Here is a 21,990-nt window from a genome sequence, read left to right as displayed (position 1 = left end):
GGTACCCGAGAGTGAGCAAGAGCCGGTGAGCGTGGTGGCGCAGGGGAGACACACACACACACACACACACACACACACACACACACAGGCTCCGAGGAATTATTCAAACGGGGCCTGGCACCCCCTGCCCGCTTCCCATCAATCGCAGCGCGGGTCCCCATCGGCGGCTGCCTGCTCCCGGTGCGACCGCGCGGCGAGGCGGAGGCGGAAGCGGAGGCCGGGGAGGGCGCCCCATCCAGGGCCCCGCCCGCTTCCCGCCGCCGCCGCCGCCGCCGCCGCCGCTGCCGCTTCGCTTTCGTTTTTCCCCGCAGCGCCGCCCGCCGAGTCCCGGGTTTCGTTTAAGACGCGCGGGGCGGGACCGGGAGGCGCCCATGGTCTTCGGCCGCCGCCCGCGCGCCCCACTGCTGCTCGCGCGTCTCTCGGGGCTGCGGCGCGGGGCCAGCGGTCGGGCCATGGCGCCGCTGCGCTGCTTCGCGCTGGAGCTGCCCGGCTGCACCCTGGCTCACTTCGCAGTGGGCGACGAGGCCCCAAGCGCGCGCCCCGATCCCGACGTGGCCGCGCTCCTGGGCCCCCCGGGCCGCAGCTACTCTCTCAGCGTGCCGGTGGCCGGGGGCGCGGGCTGCGCGGCCCAGGTGCGCGCGGCCCGGCTGCACCAGCGCTTGCTGCACCAGCTGCGGCGCGGCCCCTTCCGGCGGTGCCAGCTGCGCCGCCTGCTGTGCTACTGCCCGGGCGGCGGGGAGGGGGGCCTGCAGCACGGCTTCCTTGTCCGCGACCCCCGCGACAGCCCCGACACCCGGAGCGCGCTGCTGGCGCTGCTGGACGCCTGCCCGGAGGCCCCGCGCCCGCGCCTGGCCGAGTTCTCCGGCGATCCGCTCTGCCGGCTGTGGCAGCTGCCGTGGGAACGGCGGGACGGCCAGGGGTGGCAGCAGCTGGGCCGCGAGCGCGTCGTGCCCGTGCCGGAGCCCGCGCTGCACCCGGTGGTGCCGGAACTGCCTAGCTCTGGGGTCTTCCCCCGCCGGGAGGCCGCCCGCGCCGTTCTGGAGGCGGTAAGAGTTGGATCCCTTCCCAGCGCTCAGGGTGGATTCCCCAGGCCAGGGAAGCAGACACCGTGCGCTCTCCGCGCGGCTGGCCTGTCCAGACCTCCCTTTGCCAGGGAGTTGCTTTACTCCCGAGCGCAAATCTGGTGGTGAAGGTCGCCGGTGGGCCAGCCTCTGTTTAGACACCGTGGCTCTTTACAGATTCTTGCTCGCCAGGGACCCCCAACCCCATGGGGGAAACTGACATCCCAACAGGAGCGGTACGGCTTCCGCGCTGGCGGTGCCCGAGGTGGGGTGTGCCGCTGGGTACGAGGAAAGCAATGCCATCTTGGAAGTGATGACCCTGTTCTGGGAGGTCGGGGTGTAGAGAAAGGGCATGAGCTTGGGGGTTTAAGAAGCTTAGTTTAAGCGGTGCCTGCTTGCTTACTGGCTGCCACCCAGACACTCGGCTACTCCGTGTTGCTTTGTGCCTTTTCATCTGTAAAATACCTGCCTTGCAGTGTTAGGACAGGGAAACATCTGACACACAAGAGGTGCTCGGTGCGGGACAGCTAAGATTCTGCCTGAGCGCAGCCTGGGCAGGTCCCTAGGCTGGACTATGGATCTTAGATACCTTGTATGAGCCTTGGGATAGTATTTCCGAGTGGTTAAGATTGCAAGACCTGGGTTTGAATCCAAACTCTGGCATTTATTACCTGTGTTGCTTTCAGTAAGTTTATTAAACATTCTTCTTTGCCTTGGTTTCCCTGATCCGTAGATGGGGTTAATAACAGTAACCCACTCACAGGGTTATCTTCAACAGTGGCCAAGTTAATACTGTGAAAGCACTTAGACTATTGCCTTGCTCAGAGTAAGTGCGTGAGAAGAAAATACATGTCTGGACCTCTCTGTAGAGTTGCTGTGAGTACACATGAGGTCAAAACCTGGAATCCCCCGGAGACCCTGCCCTACCCGCTTGGTGACTGCAGTGCTTGGCACTCTTCTGAGCCCCCAGGAGCTTAGGAAAGGACAGGATGCTGATTGCTTTCTTTGGAGCCTACAGTGCGGCTGATTTCCCACATTTGTGACACACCGGGCCCATGGTTCCACTGTCGCTACGTGACACTGCTTTTCAATTATACATCTTTTCTGTCCTTCCTCCTCTGGGGGAAGCTGGTCAATGAGAGTTGCAGGCTGGGTGGTCCCGACAGTTATGGCCTTTTTGAGCCTCAGCTACACAGGACAAAATAAAGCAATCCAGCCCTTGCTCAGGTTCAAAATACTTCACATTTTTATGCCTTATTAGCATTGTGCAGTCTTCTTCTCAGCAATTAGATATAGCTTCCGCCAAGGCCCCATTGCTTTGCTGCTGACGCACGGACATTGTTTTACAGTGTACATCTTTCATTCCTGAAGCCCGGGCTGTGCTGGACCTGGTTGACCAGTGCCCAGAGCAGGTCCAGAAGGGAAAGTTCCCCGTTATTGTCATTGAAGGCCTGGATGCCACAGGTAAGAGAATATTACCTGCTAGTTACAAGCAATGAGTTGTAGCAATAGACAATTCTTGACACACAAAACTTTATACAGGGTTCAATTCATAAGCCTCCTGTGAGCCTCTGTCATGTGCCAGGCATAGAGCAAGGCTGGCCTGGGACACAAAGATGGATAACTTCTGTTATCCATCCCTGTAAGGTGGGGGGAGCCTCAGGTGCTCCGGTGAACATGGGAGGGCACTGGGTACAGCCTCGACATGGGAGATGAGGGGCAGTCATGGTCCGGGAGACCTTGGAAGGATGGATCTTGGACTGGGCTTTCAGTAGGACAGGGGTTGGTCAGGTGAGGAAGGCGGGAGAGAGCCTCCAGACAGAAGAAACAGCAGGGTGAAGCTGGGGACTCGAACCGGCCTGGTGTGTCCAGGAACTGCAGGCAGTTCAGAGGCCCCTGTGCAAACAAAGTGTGGAAGAACGAGGGAGTGGAGGGCAGAGCCTTTGGAGCTGCCAAATAGGTGTCAGAATACAGTGGACGTGCCCACACTTAGTCCAACACACGTCAGCAGGAAAAGGGTGGCTCCAAAGGCCACAGGGAATACCCAAGGACAGGGTGGATCTGGGAGAACCACAGGGTCACGAGGTTCCCTGTGAGTCTCCTTCCTGTGTCAGGTGAGGTGTGATGGGAGGAGTGAGTTCCTGGAAGCTGATAGCAGAGCTTATCATTAGTTTGTAAAGGAGATGACCATTTGTTTTTTTCTTTCAAGCATTCTCACACCAAATAGGAATCCTGAATTCCCAAGGGTTGGCCACTTTTTGTAAAGAAATGTATTATTTAATCAACTCCTTCTGGTAACAGGTAGAAAGAATGTCTTTGCTCTGACATTAATGTTAACTTCTGGGAGTGATGCCATGGCTGTGGTTAAGATGTGCTGCATTTTGTATCCGACCTGCAGGTAAAACCACTGTGACCCAGTCAGTTTCAGATTCACTCAAGGCTGTTCTCTTGAAGTCACCACCCTCTTGCATCAGCCAGTGGAGGAAAATCTTTGATGATGAACCAACTATCATTAGAAGAGCTTTTTACTCTTTGGGCAATTATATTGTGGCTTCTGAAATAGCTAAAGAATCTACCAAATCGCCTGTGATTGTAGACAGGTGGGTATAAAGATGCATTGAATTCAGCATTTTCTTCCTAACGTATGAGTAGTGTGTATGTGTGTGTGTACATATACATGCAAGTACACAATAGTGTTTAAGACAAAGTGTATTATGACAATAACAGGAATAATGTCTATGATTTATTAATCACTTACACCACTGGCTGGCATTTTGCTGAAGATGTTATACATACTATACAAACATCTGGAACAACTACTACATGGCTACGAAAATTACTGATGAGAAACACAGGTCTTAGAAAAGTTAGGTAACTTGCCAAAGTGACAGAGCCAGAAATAGCATATGGGGGATATTAACAAAAGTCTCTGCTTCACAGATCAAGCTTTCAGTGGTTCATTTGTTTATTGGCTTATTCAACAAACATATATTGGGCATCTACCATTTGCCAAAGACAGTTCTCAATGTAGAGGATTCGGTGGCAAATGAGCTAGGCAGTGCCCTGCTTTCATGGAGCAAACATTCTGTTGAAGGAGAAGGTAATAATCAAGCATATAGATACATAAGGTAATATCAGAGAGTGATAAATACTATCAAGGGGAGAGATCAAGGTCGTGTGGTGGAGGATGGCCAACCCCCCACTAGATGTGACTTAGGAAGGCCTGCGTGAGGGGGTACCAGTGGTCTGAGCTCTGAATGACCAAAGAGAGGCACACCTGAAAATCCTGGAGTAAAAGCTTTGTGGGAGAGGGGTCAGCAAAAGCAAAGTGTAGAGACGGGAAGATGCGAACACATTCCAGGGCTAGAAACAGGCCATCGTGAGGAAAACATGTGGACGAGGGGCTGCTTTCTGGATGGATAAAAAGGCAGAGACAGGTCAGCAGGGTCTGTGGCTGTGATAAAAGAGTGTGGCTTTTAGTCTGAGTGCAGAGGGGGGCCTCTGGGAGGTTTCCGATAATGGAGTGACAGAAGCTGAGTTATATTTTGAAATTTCATATATAAGAAATAGCTTAAAAGTGCTACAAAAATGGACAAAGGGAACGGCAGGCAAGTCCTACTAGGAATGGAAATTCAGACGACGATGAGAGCCCATTTTACTCTCATCAGGTTGGTGAGAACTCATTAGAAAAGTCTGATAGCCCAGAGTTGGAGATGATGTGGATTGATAGAAACTCACATGGTGCTAGTGGGAGTGGGCACCTGTAGGGTGACTTGGGGAGCAATTTGAGAAGATTGCTTCCACTTCCTGAAGAAATACTCACAGAGTTTGTTTCAGCTTTGTTCATAATATTGAAAAACTTGAAAAACCAAAGGCATCAGCAGAAGCATAAATTAATACTGGCATGTATTTATAAAATGGAGCACCGAACAGCCATATGCAGTCGTAGGATGCATCAATGTGCCTAAGTTACAATACAAAACTAAACTAAACTAGTTACTAACTACCTACTAACTAAAGGGCTTCAGTTGCAGCTGAATTTGTCCTTAACATTACTCCAGGTACATCTTGTTCTTGCTGCAATTTTCCTTTGGAAAGATGAGCAGTTGCATTGAAGTCTGACAAGTGTTCAGGGAAGAGCACTAATTATAAATGGAAATCTCAAGGAATTTTAAAAAGTGAACACAACCTGCACCCAGATCGTGACTTAGAACCTTACTCCACCCTGTGAGTTCCTTCCCTCCCAGTCACGACCCATCCTTCCGCCAGTGGGAACCACAACCCTGACTCCGTCACCGTAGATTCGTTCTGCTTGTTCCTGAGCTGTCTGTACAGGCAGATGGACATTGACCGCTATTTGCATCTGCCTTCCTTCACGCCACCCGTGAGAATCGTCCCTGTTGCCGAGACCATTCTTTTTTTTTTTAAAAGGGCTTCAAAATGCTTGGCTTTATTTATTTATTTATTCATTCGTTTATTTATTTATTTATTTATTTACTTACGGCTGTGTTGGGTCTTCGTTTCTGTGCCAGGGCTTTCTCTAGTTGTGGCAAGCGGGGGCCACTCTTCATCGCGGTGCACGGGCCTCTCACTATCGCGGCCTCCTTGTTGCAGAGCACAGGCTTCAGACGCGCAGGCTCAGTAGTTGTGGCTTACGGGCCTAGTTGCTCCGCAGCATGTGGGATCCTCCCAGACCAGGGCTCGAACCCATGTCCCCTGCATTAGCAGGCAGATTCTCAACCACTGTGCCACCAGGGAAGCCCGTGACTGTTCTTTTACACAACTTTGGTGCCCATGTGTGTTACCAAACCAGGTTCGACGTTCCCCAAGCCAAACACTGAGACTCTTGTTTGCAGCAGAGAAAGGGTTCATTCATAAGGCCGCCAAGCAAGGAGATGGCAGAACACATCTCAGGTCTGCCTTCCGCAAAGCAAGGGGCTTGATATTTATGGGACGAAGGAGCAGAGTGGTCTGAGGCGTGGGAAGCCTGGGGAAAGGTGACTGGACCTAAGAAAACGTGTGTGGTGGTGAGGGGTGGTGGGGAAGATGAAAACCGTAAAAATTAGTTAGAAGGCCTTTGCTGTCATCTAAGCTATAATGCCAGTGGGTGCTCTTAACTTAGGGGATGGCAAGATAGTGATTTCAAAGTTGGCAAGTTACAAGGAATCCTAGACAAGAGTAAGACATTGCTTTCCTTTGTGGGACTTCTTCACCTGTGGGATGTTTCCACCCTATTGTTAAAGTCCTTGGATTTACCATATTGATATATATATATATATTTGTTAGTGTCTCTTTATTTCAAGGAGATAGACTAGGCTTTTCCTAATAAAGTGTGACTTCTAAGGCACATTACTTCCTAAGATGTCCAAAAATCCTGGAGCAGCACTGGCTTCTGCATGTAGGTAGACACTTATTCTCTGCATCCTGTTTCCCAGTCTGTTCAATGATGATATTCTTTATCCCTTTCTTGCTGACCAGAATTTGAAAAAGAATAGATACATGTATATGTATAACTGAATCACCATGCTGTACACCTGAAACTAACACAACGTTGTTCATCAACTATACTCCAATACAGAATAAAAATTAAAAGACTTGTGGTGAATATCCAGTGAGTTGATGCAGCTGGACGTGCTTTGAAAACAGCAAATTGCTATAAAAATATAAAGCATTATTATATAAGTGATGTATAATGTGTCAACAAATTGCATGTGATTTGAACTAATGTTTCCCTGATGGCAGGAATGGAGAATACTAAATAATGAGTCTGAAATTGATGGCCAGAGGGTATGATTATTTAAAATGAGCAGCAGTGTTGTCAGTGAGAGAACTCTGGCTTTGCAGAACAGGGCTCCCATTCTTCCCCGATTTTTCTTCTTTATGTCTGTGAATTGTCTGCAATTTTGTTTCTTTAAAGAGATAATGCTAGATCACCTTGTCAGATGAGAAGAAAAGAGCAGTTATTTGTTGTCTGGGTGGGTTTTGTTCATGTTTAAAGATTTTAAGGAAATCCATTTTAGACAACACCATCATCTAGGTGAAAAAAGAAGGGAGACGGAGTAATTTTTGATGGTGACTGTGGTTAAGGTTGGCAACTTAATCACCCTCATTACCTTTAAAAATCTGTTCTTGCTGATGGTTTTTCTACAATAAAGAAGGCTTTTTACATTTAGATGATACCAGCCTCTGTATTCATAGCTAAGTATTTAATTCAGTGAACAGGGAGCATGTGCAAAATGCAGTGCAAATTGTAGTTTTGTTGCCAAGAGGAAGAAAACCTGGACCTGCTTGGGTTTATTCAGCTTGGGAGACAAGATGTATCTGGTGGAGAAGGTGAAAGGACAAGTTTGTAAGTGATTAAAAGTCTGGTAAGTGATACATAGGAATGGCCCCAGGCAGAATTCAAGGCGCTAGCAGCTACACTGGCCACGCTTTTGGAGGTGGAAAAGGGCTTTGAAGAATGAAAGATATTAGAATTGATCAGCCCCCAAATTAATTTTTTACCTTTGTTCGTTTTAGTATTCTCTGTATTGTATTATCATAATTTGAAGTGATGCAGCTTTAGTGTCCAATAAGAATTAAATATTGCCTTATAATGACAATGTGATACATTTCTTTTTTCAATTTTATTTTATTTATTTTTTTATACAGCAGGTTCTTATTAGTTTTCCATTTTATACATATTAGTGTATATATGTCAATCCCAATCTCCCAATTCAAGTGTGATACATTTTTAAAAAGCACTTGACTGTTTTTGTAAAAACTATGGGAGGAAAACAAAGCTTTCATGATCTTCATTTTCAGAAGAGGAATTTGAGACTTACAAATGTACACAAAGCAAGTGGGTGGCAGAGAGTAAAACAGTACACAGCTTGGATAACACTCTGCATTTATTTTGTAGATAAAGGACCAGTATGTCCTTTTCACTGTGAAAAGCAGTTCAAATCTAAAGTGATTAAGAATTTAGGATTTTAAAACAGTACAGGCAGTAAATTGAAAATACAGACAAGGATGGGGCCATGGGTGCCTCTCGACATTGGGATGTTTATAATTGTTTCATAAATGTTTTTGTAGGTGATAGTCCTTTGATGCTGGATTTGGAGTTTTGCATTTCGTCACTTAAAATTGGAATATGACATGAACAAGGCAAGAGTATAATAAACTATGCCAATCAATAAAATAATTCTAATTCATTTATTCCTACATCCAAAAAACATTATTAGTTGCATACCTACTGTGTGCCAGATGCTGGTTTCAGATTTTGGAATACAGAGATGACTAAAAACTGAATTATCTAATGGAGGAGGTGAAAGAGAGAAACTTGTACACAACTGGCTCTAATTTAGAATAAGTCCTTCAGGAGAGCTGAGCATGAAGGGCACTGAGAGCCCAGAGGAGGAAACAGTGAATTCTGCTTGGGGCTCCCTCTGTGTGTGCTGCCGAAGGAAGAGGAGGCACTTCGCTGCCTGAGACCCTCACTCCAGCTGGAGGAAAAGTGTGAAGACAGACCCCCATGGAAGAGCGTGCCTGGGTCCACGCTGGGAAGATGCTTGTGTCTTAGATGGAGGCTGAATGTTTTCTGGCAGGTGGTAGAAAGCCATTGAGCTTTTTTTTTTTTTTTTTTTTTTTTGCGGTACGCGGGCCTCTCACTGTTGTGGCCTCTCCCGTTGCGGAGCACAGGGTCCGGACGCGCAGGCTCAGCAGCCATGGCTCACGGGCCCAGCCGCTCCGCGGCATGTGGGATCTTCCCGGACCAGGGCACGAACCCGTGTCCCCTGCATCGGCAGGCGGACTCTCAACCACTGCGCCACCAGGGAAGCCCCATTGGGCTTTTTGAAAGAGCGGGCTGATTTGATTTTCTTTGATGGTTGTGATTTTCTTTTCCTCTCCTCAAAGCATTTTTTAAGATCAGCGGGTCAACAGTGACCGCAGTCACCCAGGGAGGACATTCACAGAGTTTCAGAGGTTTTATCTGGGTTTATTTCTCTTTCTGATCCATACAGTTGCAATTGGATGACTGGAGAGCTGGGAAAGACAAAGGCCTCCTATGCAGGGTTCCTAGAATGCAGATTTCATCAGCAAGTCCAATTTTTTAATTTTTCATTTATTTATTTTTAAAATTGAAGTCAATTTACAAGGTTGTGTTAATTTCTGCTGTACAGCAAAGTGATTCAGTTATACACGTATATACATTCTGTTTCTATTATGGTTTATCACAGGATATTGAATATAGTCCCCTGTGCTCTACAGTAGGATCTTGTTGTCTATCCATCCTGTATATACTAGTTTGCATCTGCTAATCCCAAACTCCCAGTCCATCCCACCCCAACTCTGCCCCCTTGGCAACCACTAGTCAGTTCTCTGTGTCTGTGAGTCTGTTTCTGTTTCATAGACAGGTTCATTTGTGTCATATTTTAGATTCCACGTGTAAGTGATATCGTATGGTATTTGTCTTTCTCTTTCTGACTTACTTCACTTAGTATGATAATCTCTAGTTGCATCCATGTTGCTGCAAATGGCATTATTCCATTCCTTTTTATGGCTGAGTAGTATTCCATTGTATATATGTACCACATCTTCTTTATCCATTCCTCTGTTGTTGGACATTTAGGTTGTCTCCATGTCTTGTCAGCAAGTTCAGTTTTAAAACATTGTAGGAGCTGAATGGGCCTTCAGATTTTTGTTTGGCCAAGATACAACATTAAATACCAGTGGACTACCGAACAAATCTACCATCCCATGCCAACCTGCCATCACAAAAGAAAGCATCCTGCAAGGCCAAGGCAACAGAGTAGTCTCACAATACATGCAGTTTTAACTGAGTAAATGGAGCTCTGGGTGGTGTGCACTAGATTCTTATTGTGGTTGTTGATTTTAACTTATTTTTACATTTTATAAATACTTTAAAAAATAAGATTTAGTTTTACCTCTTTAATGTGTATAGTACTAGGACAAGTTCAGCAGAGCCATTCCTGGTTTCAACATCCTCAGCAGCTGGTTTTCAGGTGCTCCCTTGACTTCCTCTGTGGACGGGGAGCTCACTACCCCTCTCCTTCTCAGGTACTGGCACAGCACGGCCACCTACGCCATAGCCACTGAGGTAAGTGGGGGCCTCCAGCACCTGCCCCCTGCCCATCACCCTATATACCAGTGGCCCAGGGACCTGCTCAAACCTGACCTGGTCCTGTTGCTCACCGTGAGTCCCGAGGAGAGGATGCAGAGGCTCCAGGGCCGGGGCATGGAGAAGACCAAGGAGGAGGCTGAACTGGAGGCCAACAGCATATTTCGTCAAAAGTAGGTGTCCCGATGCCATGTGAGGGGCAGGGGTCCCTGGCTGGGGCGACAATTCAGAAACAGCACTGACTCTGGTAAAGTGGAGGACGTGACACGGTTCCCATTTTCCAATCCTGAGAGGCAGTGTCCTCCAAGTTAGATTCACTCCTTTCAGTGGGATTGTTCCATGGGGCCACTGCGTGGTGGTTTTATAGCCACAGGATATCTGACTGGGGATCAGACCTCTTTCCTAGTCTTTCTAGCCCTGGCTGTGCCAGCACCAGCGTGGACCTGAGTGAGACAGTACACTTTTCTGGGTCATCGTAACAGAATGGTCACAAGCACTGTCTGACGGCCTCACAGTGACTTTTACCTGTTAGGGGCTCACTGTGTGTCAGGCATTTTACTTCTGATGCTCTGTAACCCTTGCAAGGACAATGTTACCTGTACTTCACAGTTTATAAAACTGAGGCTCAAAGGATTAAGTGATTTGTCTACAACTTGCATATCGACTGAGTAGTAGAACTGGGATTAAACTCTAGACCTTTCTGATTTTAAGGCAGTGCTTTCATTTTCATTAGAAAGCTATGAACACAATAGCAGGAGTGTCCAGACCACCTTACTGCTTCACGGCTGACTAAATCACGTCTGTAGGACTGGTTTGAAAAGCCAAAACAGAATTGTTTATATAAATAAACAATGATAGCACTGTCATCCTAACTTAATGCTGTTATGACGTAAATAATTAACCACCTAGCTGTGTGCAGAGAAACCATGTCAAAGAATTGACTGGTTGGTATTAATTCAGTTACACTTCACGACAAACTTGCAGGGAAGGCATTATTTCCATCCTCGCTTCACAGATGAGGAAACTGAGGCACAGCTGGGAAAGAAATGTGGCATGTTCTCCTAGCTGGTAGGTGGTGAGGCAGAGCTATGGCTCCAGACCATTGTCGACTAAAAAAATATTCACAGCCTAAAAGGTGAGAGTTATGTTTTATTTGGCAGGAATTTTTAGGACTTCAAGCCCGGGAGGCAGCATCTCAAGTAACCCTGAGAGAACTGCTCCGAGGAGGTGACAGGAGAGCTAGGACACATAAGAGTTTTGCAACAAAGGACAGGTAGTTGGAACGTCAGAAGATTATTGTTAATTAAAGAAAACCAGATAAGTCAAGTTAAGGAATTTAGCGTTTTTCTGTCTATGGGAAGATGCAAGAGTCTGGGCTTGCTGAGATCAATCCTTCGATCTGCACCTCAGCTACCTGGGACCAGTATCCTGTGCTTCCCCATCCTGAGTTTCTTCAGGGCTCACCTTAGGGAGTGGCTGCAGTCTGAGGGCTGCTAGATGGCAGGTATTCTTTGTTTCCTTCTTGAATTCCCTCAGGGCTCACCAGCTCAACAGCTGTGGTGGCTGCAATCTCTGATGACTGTGACATCCTTTGTTTACTGATAATGGCAGGAAATATTCCATTTCTCACCATCTACTCTGATCACTTTTTTAAAAAATTATTTTTATTGGAGTATAGTTGATTTACAATGTTGTGTTAGTTTCAGGTGCACAGCAAACTGAATCAGTTATACATATACATATATCCACTCTTTTTTATTTTTTAATTTTTTATTGTTTTTTAATTAGTTTCTGCTTTATAACAAAGTGAATCAGTCATACATATACATCTGTTCCCACATCCCTTCCCTCTTGCATCTCCCTCCCTCCCACCCTCCCCATCCCACCCCTCCAGGCGGTCACAAAGCACCGAGCTGATTTCCCTGTGCTCTGCGGCTGCTTCCCACTATCTATCTACCTTACGTTTGGTAGTGTATATATGTCCATGCCTCTCTTTTGCTTTGTCACAGCTTACCCTTCCCCCTCCCCATATCCTCAAGTCCATTCTCAAGTAGGTCTGTGTCTTTATTCCTGTTTTACCCCTACGTTCTTCATGACATTTTTTTAAATTCCATATATATGTGTTAGCATATGGTATTTGTCTTTCTCTTTCTGACTTACTTCACTCTGAACGTGAATTGGTACAGCCACTATGGAGAACAGTATGGAGGTTTCTTAAAAAACTAAAAATAGAACTACCATATGACCCAGCAATCCCACTACTAGGCATATACCCTGAGAAAACCATAATTCAAAAAGAGACATGTACCAAAATGTTCATTGCAGCTCTATTCACAATAGCCTGGAGCTGGAAACAACCTAAGTGTCCATCATCGGATGAATGGATAAAGAAGATGTGGCACATATATACAATGGCATATTACTCAGCCATAAAAAGAAACGAAACTGAGCTATTTGTAATGAGGTGGATAGACCTAGAGTCTGTCATATCCACTCTTTTTTAGATTCTGTTCCCATATAGGTCATTACAAAGCATTGAGTAGAGTTCCCTGTGCTCTACAGTAGGCTCTTATTAATTATCTGTTTTATATGTAGTAGTGTGTATATGTCACTCCCAATCTCCCAGTTTATCCCTCCCACCCCTTACTCACTGGTAACTATAAGTTTCTTTTCTACATCTGTGAGTCTATTTCTGTTTTGTAAATAGGTTCATTTGTACCATTTTTTTTAAGATTCCACATAGAAGCGATATCATATGGTATTTGTCTTTCTCTGTCTGACTTACTTCCCTCAGTGTAACAATCTCTAGGTCCATCCGTGTCGCTGCAAATGGCATTATTTCGTTCTTTTATATGGCTGAGTCCGGGTGCTTCTTTTAACCACAAAGCTCTAAAGCTTTAGTCATATAATCTGAAACCGTGCACCTCAGATTGGGATCTGAACCCAAGAGGCCGGGACTCAAACCTGGCCAAAACCCACAGTCTCCAACTGAGATCACACACCTGGTTTCAGGACTTAATGAAGCTCAGGTTCTTGATGTCTCATCACAGAAAGAATTCAGTGACAGACAAAGTGATAAGTAAGAAGTGGATTGTTTTAGAGAGAAACACACTCCACAGTCAAACTGTGGGCCATCTCAGAAGGTGAGAAAGGCACCAGGATATGGGGTTGACAGTTTTTATAGGGGTGGGTAATTTCATAGGTTGAGTGGGAGGATTATTGCACCTAGTTCAGGAGGGGGCGGGGATTTCCAGGAGTTGGGCCACCACCTGCTTTTTGATCCTTATGGTAGACTTTGGAACTGTCATATGGCCTGTGGGTGTGTCATTTAGCCTGATGATTTGTCACAGTGAGGTATACAGAGGTCTAGTGGAAGTTGACTTGTCTTGTCCGCCATCTTGGGCCCATTTGGTTCTAATCAGTTTATGTCGTGTCCTCGGGCTCTGTCATTCTTTCAAAGGCTGTGCCCTGCCCAGTTCCCTCCTGTTTCAAATCAGCCCCAGCTATTCTGTACACACCAAGGCTACCTAACACTGGAAGGAGAGGTAAAATTCTAGTGCAACTGTAGAAGACTCCTAAGTGAAAACAATGTATATGCCAAGGACCTCTGGCTTGTGTGAAATCCTTCAGGGCGCAGACTCTTGAGAAATTTGCCATTGGGCAATTTAGTTAATCTCTTTGAGCCGTTGCTCCTTTCTCTGCAAAATGGGGGTGGATGACATTGATTCTCTTCCTGAAATAACTCTGAATATGAAATGAGAAGACCATGCAGGATGCTAATGCTTGGCAGATAAAAGGTTTTGAATAAATGCAAGCTATTAAACATTATTATTAATTTCTCATTTATTAAACTAAATGTATTGAATGTTTCCTGTATGCAAAGCGAGTTGCCTGCGGGGCGGAAGTGCAATAAACCAGATGGGGACCTGGCTTCAAGCTGTCTATACTTTGGTAGGAAAATAACATTTGCGTAAAGAGCCGTGTTAACAAATAGCCAACTCTTTTCATTCTGCCTGTCTCCAGGGTAGAAGTGTCCTACCAGCGGATGGAGAACCCTGGCTGCCACGTGGTTGATGCCAGCCCTTCAAGAGAAAGGGTCCTCCAGATGGTGTTAAGCGAGATCCAAAATAATTGCAATTAATTGTAGTTCCTCTGGGCCAGGAGACACATTTGACTAGATTTGATGTTGTTTGATACATCTAAGCCCACGACTGGTTATGCAGTTTTCCCAGATTTCAGTTGCATGAGCTTGTCATGTGGCAGAAGGTGGGACATTTCGATTGTACCTGAACCACTGTTCTCACTTCTGCCCAATGGACCCATCGGGACTGAGACTGGGCACATTCCAGTGAGAGACGGTGATCGCTTTCTGCCAAGTGTAACAAACGTTTTCTTGGAACAGATTTTCACCTACACCCCTACCAAATCCTTCCAAGGTTTATCTCCCCCAGAAAGCATGAGGTGGACAGAAGCAACCAAGAAGAACTTCCAGATCAACAGAAGCTCCTCCAGCCTCTCCTGTGCCTGCACTGCTCGCTCCCGGGTGAGATCGGAGCTGGTTTCCTCCCAGTCCAGCCACACTCCGTCTTTGTGAGCTCAGCCCCGATTCTTAGAGCCAACCACTCCTGAAGAACGTGTCTGTGTGTCCCGGCTGTCAGAAGACCCTCCCACGGACCCATCTTGTGGGTGGGGGACAGTGACCAAGAAGGCATCTGACTTGTGTCTGAGGCTAACAGCCCCTGAGAGGCCAACCCAAGATGCTCTGAATACAAATACACCAACAGTCCTTGGAATCTATTCTGCTTATTTACTTTCCTCTTCTTTCCTCTGAAAACATGGCTTTGGATAGAATGAGTGTTTTGCACTGAAGTAGATGCATTAAACTTAACGAATCCAGCAACGTACTTATACTGCTGTTTACGTCTTGTTTGTCCTCAGTGTAGGGGCTGTGCTTTACTAATCAGAATTGAAGCCAAGAAGCTGAAGGCAATGCTTGTATATTTTCATCAGACAGGTTTACTTTATCTTACTGAGTAAGCACAGTGGATCCTGGAATGGGATTTCTCAGTGAATTATCTTGCGCTTGAATGTCTTATGATTACACATGAAATCAGCGTTGAGATCTGTTTGGCTAGGAAAAAAAAGAGCTGAGAAAAGAGGAAACAATAGTTATAGGGGCTTGGATGAGTCAGTTAGCATCATGTAATTTGATCTAAAAAGTGATAACGATTCTTCATTTGTCTTAAGGAGTTGACTGAACCAGGTGATTACTTAAAATTCCTTCCAGTTCTAAGATAGATTGAATCTGTGAATTATTTTAGGGGAATGTCTAAAGAAGACATTTCCCCCAACTAATTAAATTTATGGCATTAACAGGTTTATCACATGGACTCAAATTATAATAAAGTTTACATTAACTCTATCGTATTATTTTTCAAAACAACTATAGGTAGTTTATACATAATATATGTACCTATGTAAAGCTGTAATTTCAGTTGAAAATACTTTTGAAAGCTGATAAATTGCGTTTGGGTTCTTTAAGACGTGATATCTCATTATGCTATTGGCGTTATCCACTTTAAACACTTTGAAAAGTTTGTGCTGGCAGCCCAGAAACACAAACATTTAATGCTTTCTTTATGTCTCTTGCCAATGAATAAACTTGCTGTGATTTTCTAACCTATGCTGTTGTCACTGTGTGCGTTGGTTTTTCTGAAGGGGGTCCCCCAATGAGGCTTTTGTACACGAGGGGATTTGGGGTTAAAGAAGTGAAAAGGTGTGAATTTGTGGTCAAAGTGCTTTCAGAGGAAGAGGAGGGTATTTTTGTTCTGTTTTAAACGTCATTTCAAGAAAGTGCAATTCCTTCCTCATTGCAGGTATTAAAGGGATTTTCTTCCCTAATCCAATAAGAAATAATTCTTCATACACTTGTGCTCTCTACACACTGTAATAGGTATAAGATTACTGAGTATGAGAACAGGCAGTGCCTCCTACCCAGAAACCGACGACAAGGCATCATTTGCTTGGCTTTGTTTCATTACCAGGTTTGTTTCTGTTCCTGTAATAGACCTTTAGTGTCCCGAATATTTATTCTTCATCTTTTCCACAGCAATAGAACTATGAGCCCGACACGTGGCTGCCAAGAATTATGAATACATTTCCAAGGCTCCCTTACAGCTGGAGTGGCCAAGTGACCACTTACAGTTTCTTCCTGTGAGCAGAAAGGACATCAGGAATGTCAGGGGGAGGGTGTCCCTCTCTCCTTTTAACCTGCTTGGTATTCAGCGATGGTGGTGAGGCATTTGGGGACCGAGTGATGAGGGTGACACTATGCAGATGGAGAATGGGGACAGCCTTCACTTATGAAAAGTCAATAAGGAATCGGTATGGAACTGTCTGGAGTTCCATCCTAGAGGGCGTGTCTACCTGGGGACACAGCTTCTGTGCACAAAGCTCAATATCCACCTTCTCCATTTGCTTCCTTTTTCGGTGGCAGGTGTCTGAGATTTTTGCTCATTTTGTTTGTCCATTTTCTACAGTAGAATCCCCCTTTTGGCTGCCTCTTCTCTCTGTGAAAGGTCTCTCTTTTCTAGAAGCAGTTGTGAAGCATCTTAAAAATGTTTTGACCCTGGTATCTTTTTGGAATATATACCAAGGAAATGATCAGTGATGCACATAGAAATGTTTTATCATATCTGCATAATGTACTTCATAATGTGCAGACAGATACACCTTGTTTTGTTGCCCTTTGCCTTACTGAGCTTCACAGTACAATTATTTAAAAATTGAAAGTTGGAGGCAACCCTGCGTTGAGCAAATGCATCGGCACCATTTTTCCAACAGAATTTGCTCACTTTGTGTCTCTGTGTCACGTTTTGGCAATTCTCACAGTCCATCATACTTTTTCATTATTATTATATTTGTTTTGGTGATTTGTAATCAGTGATCTTTGAGGTTATTATTGTCATTGTTTTGGGATGCCACAAACCACACCCACATAAGACAGTGAACTTAATCAGTAAATGTTGTGTCTGATGTGATTACTCCACTCACTCGCCTTTCCCTCATCTCTGTCCCTTTCCTTGGGCCTCCCTATTTCCTGAGACACAAAATTATTGAAATCAGGCCAATTAATAACCTTGCAATGGCCTCTAAGTGTTCAAGTGAAAGGAAGAGTTGCATGTCTCTCACTTTAAATCAAAATTTAGAAAGGATTAAACTTAGTGAGGAAGCCATGTCAAAAGGCCAAGATAGGTCAGAAACTAGGCCTCTTGTACCAAACAGCCAAGTTGTGAATGCAAAAAAAGAAAAGTTCTTGAAGGAAATTAAAAGTGCTACTCCAGTGAACACAAGGAGAAGAAAGCAAAACAGCTGTCTTGCTAATAGGGAGACAGTGTGAGTGGTCTGGATGGAAGATCAAACCAGCCACAACATTCCCTTGAACCAAAGCCTAATCCAGAGCAAGGCCCTAACGCTCTTCAATTCTATGAAGGCTGAGAGAGATGAGGAAGCTGCGGAAGAACATTTTGAAGCTAGCAGAGGTTGGTTCATGAGGTTTAAGGAAAGAAGCCATGTCTCCATAACAACAAAGTGCAAAGTGAAGCAGCAAGTGCTGATGTAGAAGCTGCAGCAAGTTATCCAGAAGATCTAACTAAGATAATTAATGACAGTGGCTATATGAAACAACAGATCTTCAATGTAGATGAAGCAGCCTTATGTTGAAAGAAGATGTCACCTAGGACTTTCATAGCTGGAGAGGAGAAGTCAATGCCTGACTTCAAAACTCCAAAGGACAGGCTGACTCTGTTTAGGGGCTAATGCAGTTGGTGACTTGCAGTTGAAGCCAATATTTATTTACCATTCTGAACATCCCAGGGCCCTTAAGAATTATGCTAAATCTACTCTGCCTGTACTCTGTAAATGGAACAACAAAGCCTAGATAATAGATCATCTGTTTACTGAATATTTTAAGCTTACTGTTGAGATCTACTACTCAGGAAAAAAAAAAAATCTTTCAAAATATTACTGCTGGGAATTCCCTGGCAGTCCAGTGGTTAAGACTCAGTGCTTTCACTGCTGTGGGCCCAGGTTCAGTCCCTGGTCGGGGAACTACGATCCCATAAGCCACGTGGCTTGGCCAAAAAAATAAAATAAAATTTCTGCTCATTGACAGTAAATCTGGTTATCCAAAGAGCTCTGATGGAGCTGTACAATGAGATGAATGTTGTTCTCATGCCTGCTAACACAACATCCATTCTGCAGCCCATGGATCAAGGAGACTTTCAGGTCTTGTTATTTATTTATTTTTAACATCTTTATTGGAGTATAATTGCTTTACAATGGTATGTTAGTTTCTGCTTTATAACAAAGTGAATTGGTTATACATATACATATGTCCCCATATCTCTTCCCTCTTGCATCTCCCTCCCTCCCACCCTCCCTATCCCACCCGTCTAGGTGGTCACAAAGCACTGAGCTGATCTCCCTGTGCTATGCGGCTGCTTCCCACTAGCTATCTACTTTACGTTTGGTAATGTATATATGTCCATGCCACTCTCTCACTTTGTCCCAGCTTACCTTTCCTCCTCCCCGTATCCTCAAGTCCATTCTCTAGTAGGTCTGCCTCTTTATTCCCATCTTGCTCCTAGGTTCTTCATGACCATTTTTTTTTTTTAGATTCCATATATATGTGTTAACATATTTGTTTTTCTCTCTCTGACTTACTTCACTCTGTATGACAGACTCTAGGTCCATCGACCTGACTACAAATAACTCAATTTTGTTTCTTTTTATGGCTGAGTAATATGTGCCACATCAAAAATGTGGAACGCTTCACAAATTTGCGTGTCATCCTTGTGCAGGGGCCATGCTAATCTTCTCTGTATCGTTCCAATTTTAGTATATGTGCTGCCAAAGCGAGCACAAGTCTTATTATTTAAGGAATACATTTCATAAGGCTATAGCTGCCATAGTCAGTGATTTCTCTGATGGATCTGGGCAAAGTAAACTGAAAACCTTATGGAAAGAACTCACCATTCTAGATGCCATTAAGAACATTCATGAGTAATGGGAAGAGGCCAAAACACCCACATTCACAGGGGTTTGGAAGAAGTTGGTTCCAACCCGCATGGATGTCTTTAAGGGGTTTAGAATTTCAGGGGAGGAAGCATCTTAGGATGTGGTGGAAACAGCAAGAGAACTAGAATTAGAAGTGGGGCCTGAGGATGGGACTGAATTGCTGCAATCTCATGGTAAAACTTGAATGGATGAAGAGCTACTTCTATTGGTGGGCAAAGAAAGTGGTTTTTTGAGATGGACTCTACTCCTGGTGAAGATGCTGTGAAGACTTTTGAAACTACAACAAAGGATTTAGAATATTACATGAACTTAGCTGATAAAGCAGTGGCAGCATTGGAGAGTGTTGACTCCAATCTTGAAAGAAGTTCTATTGTGGGTATAATGCTATTGAACAGAATTGCATGCTACAGAGAAATGGTTCATGAAAGGAAGAGTCAATCCATGCAGCAAACTTCATTCTTATCTCATTTTAAGAAATTTCTACAGCCACCACAGCCTTCAGCAAACACCACCCTGATCAGTCAGCACGACCAACATGGAGGTAGGACCCTCCACCAGCAAAAAATTAGACTCACTGGAGGATCAGATGAGGGTTAGCATTTTTAGCAATAAAGCTCTTTAAAATTAAGGTCTGTATACTGCTTTTCCAGACAGAATTCTATTGCACACTTAACAAACTACAGTATAGTGTAAACATACTTTTATATGTACTGGGAAACCGAACAATTTATGTGACTGGCTTTATTGTGATACTCATTTTATTGAGTCTGCAATATGTCCGAGGTGTGCATGTATGCATAATGTGTGCTTAGGTATAATATGTACTGATTAAATACATTTGGGTAAATCCTTTTAATGAAATGCTAAGCAGAATGCACCTGAGAAGGTGCAAATTATCAAAAATACTTTTCTCTCATAGCCAGTGATTTAAATTTCAGCAACTGAGGATATAGCTAAAACCCTTTTAACTAACACAAGTTTGGCTGATTCAGAATGGAAACTCCACGTAGAGCAGAAGTATGGCTTCAGGTATGCTGAGAGACAGGGTCTTTTATGTCTTTGGTTTGTTTCACATTCAAGCTGTTCTTTTTCTTTGAATTTTGAACGCAGAGGTCAGGCACTAAACTATGCCTCACGTGGGCACATATATCCACCAGCAGACTCATTTAATCTTCAGGCTTCTGTAAATGCAGCTTTGTTCATATACTTATTTTCTTAGTAAGAACAGGGAGAGGAGAAATCGATGTTGGCCTTTTTTTTTTCTTCCTCCAGGAAGGTTTTGTTTTATTTTTTCTCTCACTTTAAAAGCATTGGAATTTCATGAAATTCATTCAGCCTACAGCTGCAATCTACAACTAGGAAGAAACACTGTCCCTTTATATTGCCTATAAATAATCTGGTCTTTCTCATGAGCAGCCTAACTGGTCAGTGGACACAAAAATATTTAGTCCTATGAGGTTTAAACCTTAATATCATTTGATCCTTTAACAGGCCCTTTAGGTGATGCATGCTCTTTTTTAGAGAGAAGATCAGGATCTCAGATTTCTCAGTCTTCAAAGGCCATGCTGGCCTCTCCCCAGAATGGCATCTGCCTGGGGCCAAAAGTGTCATTTAGGCAACATTGGGGCTGAGGGGAGGTTGGGTCTATGGTCACATTATCCTCTCTCTAACTGGACATGGATTGCCCCGCCCACGTAGGCAATTGAAATTTGTTTCTTGTGGTTGTTTCTGTCTAACTTGGCCTCGGCTTGGGTCTCCTTGGTGCTGGGATCTCTGGGGTGTCATCCTTCCATGCAGGCCTACCCACAGTCCCCCTCCAACTCTAGTTTCATGGGCACTGGACCCACTCCACCTCCCGCCCCCAGGGGCCACATACTCTGAGGGCGTATTCAAATGTCCGGGAACAGAGGACAGTCAAGACAGTAGATGTTAAGACCTCCTTTGCTTAATCATTTTGCCCAGTCTGGTTTAACCTGACCTTGTTCCAGGTTAGTTCAGAGGACCTCAAAACGGAGATGGATGATCTCCATGTCCCCCTCACTGAGCTGTGGCTCTGTGTTAAAGCCTGGAGACAGGAAACTGGGGGACATACACCTCACCATCTCACACTTCATTTTTTTCCCCTTAGAAAGCAAATGGAATCTTCCATCTGCCCACTGGGTTCTGAATTTCACAACAGTGTACTTTGATGTGGGTCTGTTTTCATCCATTTTTGCTGGACCCTTGATGGGTCCTTTCAGTCTGGTAACTCAAGTCCTTGAATTCTTGAAAATTTTCTTGGCTTGTTTCTTTGATGAATTCCACTCCTCACTTTTTTTCTTTTCTCTCTGTATTGTCTGCTATTCAGATGTTGGACATATTGGACTGGTTTTCCAATTTTCTTGTCTTTTCTCTCACATATTTCCTTTTTATACCTTTACTACATTTTATAATATTTTTTCAACTTTGTGTTTTCAACTTGTTTTTCTTTTACGAAGACATTCATTTCTGCTCTCAAGTTTCTAAGTTCTAAAAGCTTCCGCTCTCTCCCATTTTTTCTTTCTTCCCTTCTTTCTCTTGTTATCTAAATATTCTTTTTTTTTTTTTTTTTTTTGCAGTACGCGGGCCTCTCACTGTTGTGGTCTCTCCCGCTGTGGAGCACAGGCTCCAGACGTGCAGGCTCAGCGGCCATGGCTCACAGGCCTAGCCGCTTTGCGGCACGTGGGATCTTCCCGGACTGGGGCACGAACC

At 44.7% G+C, this 21,990-nt stretch overlaps 1 protein-coding gene across 1 annotated transcript; it reads left to right on the top strand.

Moving 5' to 3' along the window:
- The first annotated feature begins 305 nt into the window (after nt 1-305).
- Nucleotides 306-15,859, top strand: CMPK2 (cytidine/uridine monophosphate kinase 2). The gene is made up of 5 exons (XM_082642517.1): nt 306-1,046; nt 2,411-2,525; nt 3,460-3,661; nt 10,122-10,355; nt 14,206-15,859. Exons 1-5 carry the CDS (start codon nt 372-374, stop codon nt 14,321-14,323), a joined length of 1,344 nt encoding a protein of 447 aa, XP_082498643.1. The 5' UTR covers nt 306-371; the 3' UTR covers nt 14,324-15,859.
- Nucleotides 15,860-21,990: the final 6,131 nt, after the last annotated feature.

The sequence above is a fragment of the Mesoplodon mirus genome (assembly GCF_964341445.2).
Source record: "Mesoplodon mirus genome assembly, chromosome: 14".
Taxonomy (NCBI): Eukaryota; Metazoa; Chordata; class Mammalia; order Artiodactyla; family Ziphiidae; genus Mesoplodon; species Mesoplodon mirus.
This window is presented reverse-complemented; position numbering and strand designations above follow the sequence as displayed.

What these genes read in the sequence shown, in the direction of transcription:
- CMPK2 (XM_082642517.1), top strand. Translation starts at nt 372, where the DNA reads ATGGTCTTCGGCCGCCGCCCGCGCGCCCCACTGCTGCTCGCGCGTCTC. An exon ending in CCCGCGCCGTTCTGGAGGCG is followed by an intron (nt 1,047 to 2,410) that starts GTAAGAGTTGGA and finishes ATTGTTTTACAG; the next exon opens with TGTACATCTTTCATTCCTGA. An exon ending in TGAAGGCCTGGATGCCACAG is followed by an intron (nt 2,526 to 3,459) that starts GTAAGAGAATAT and finishes TCCGACCTGCAG; the next exon opens with GTAAAACCACTGTGACCCAG.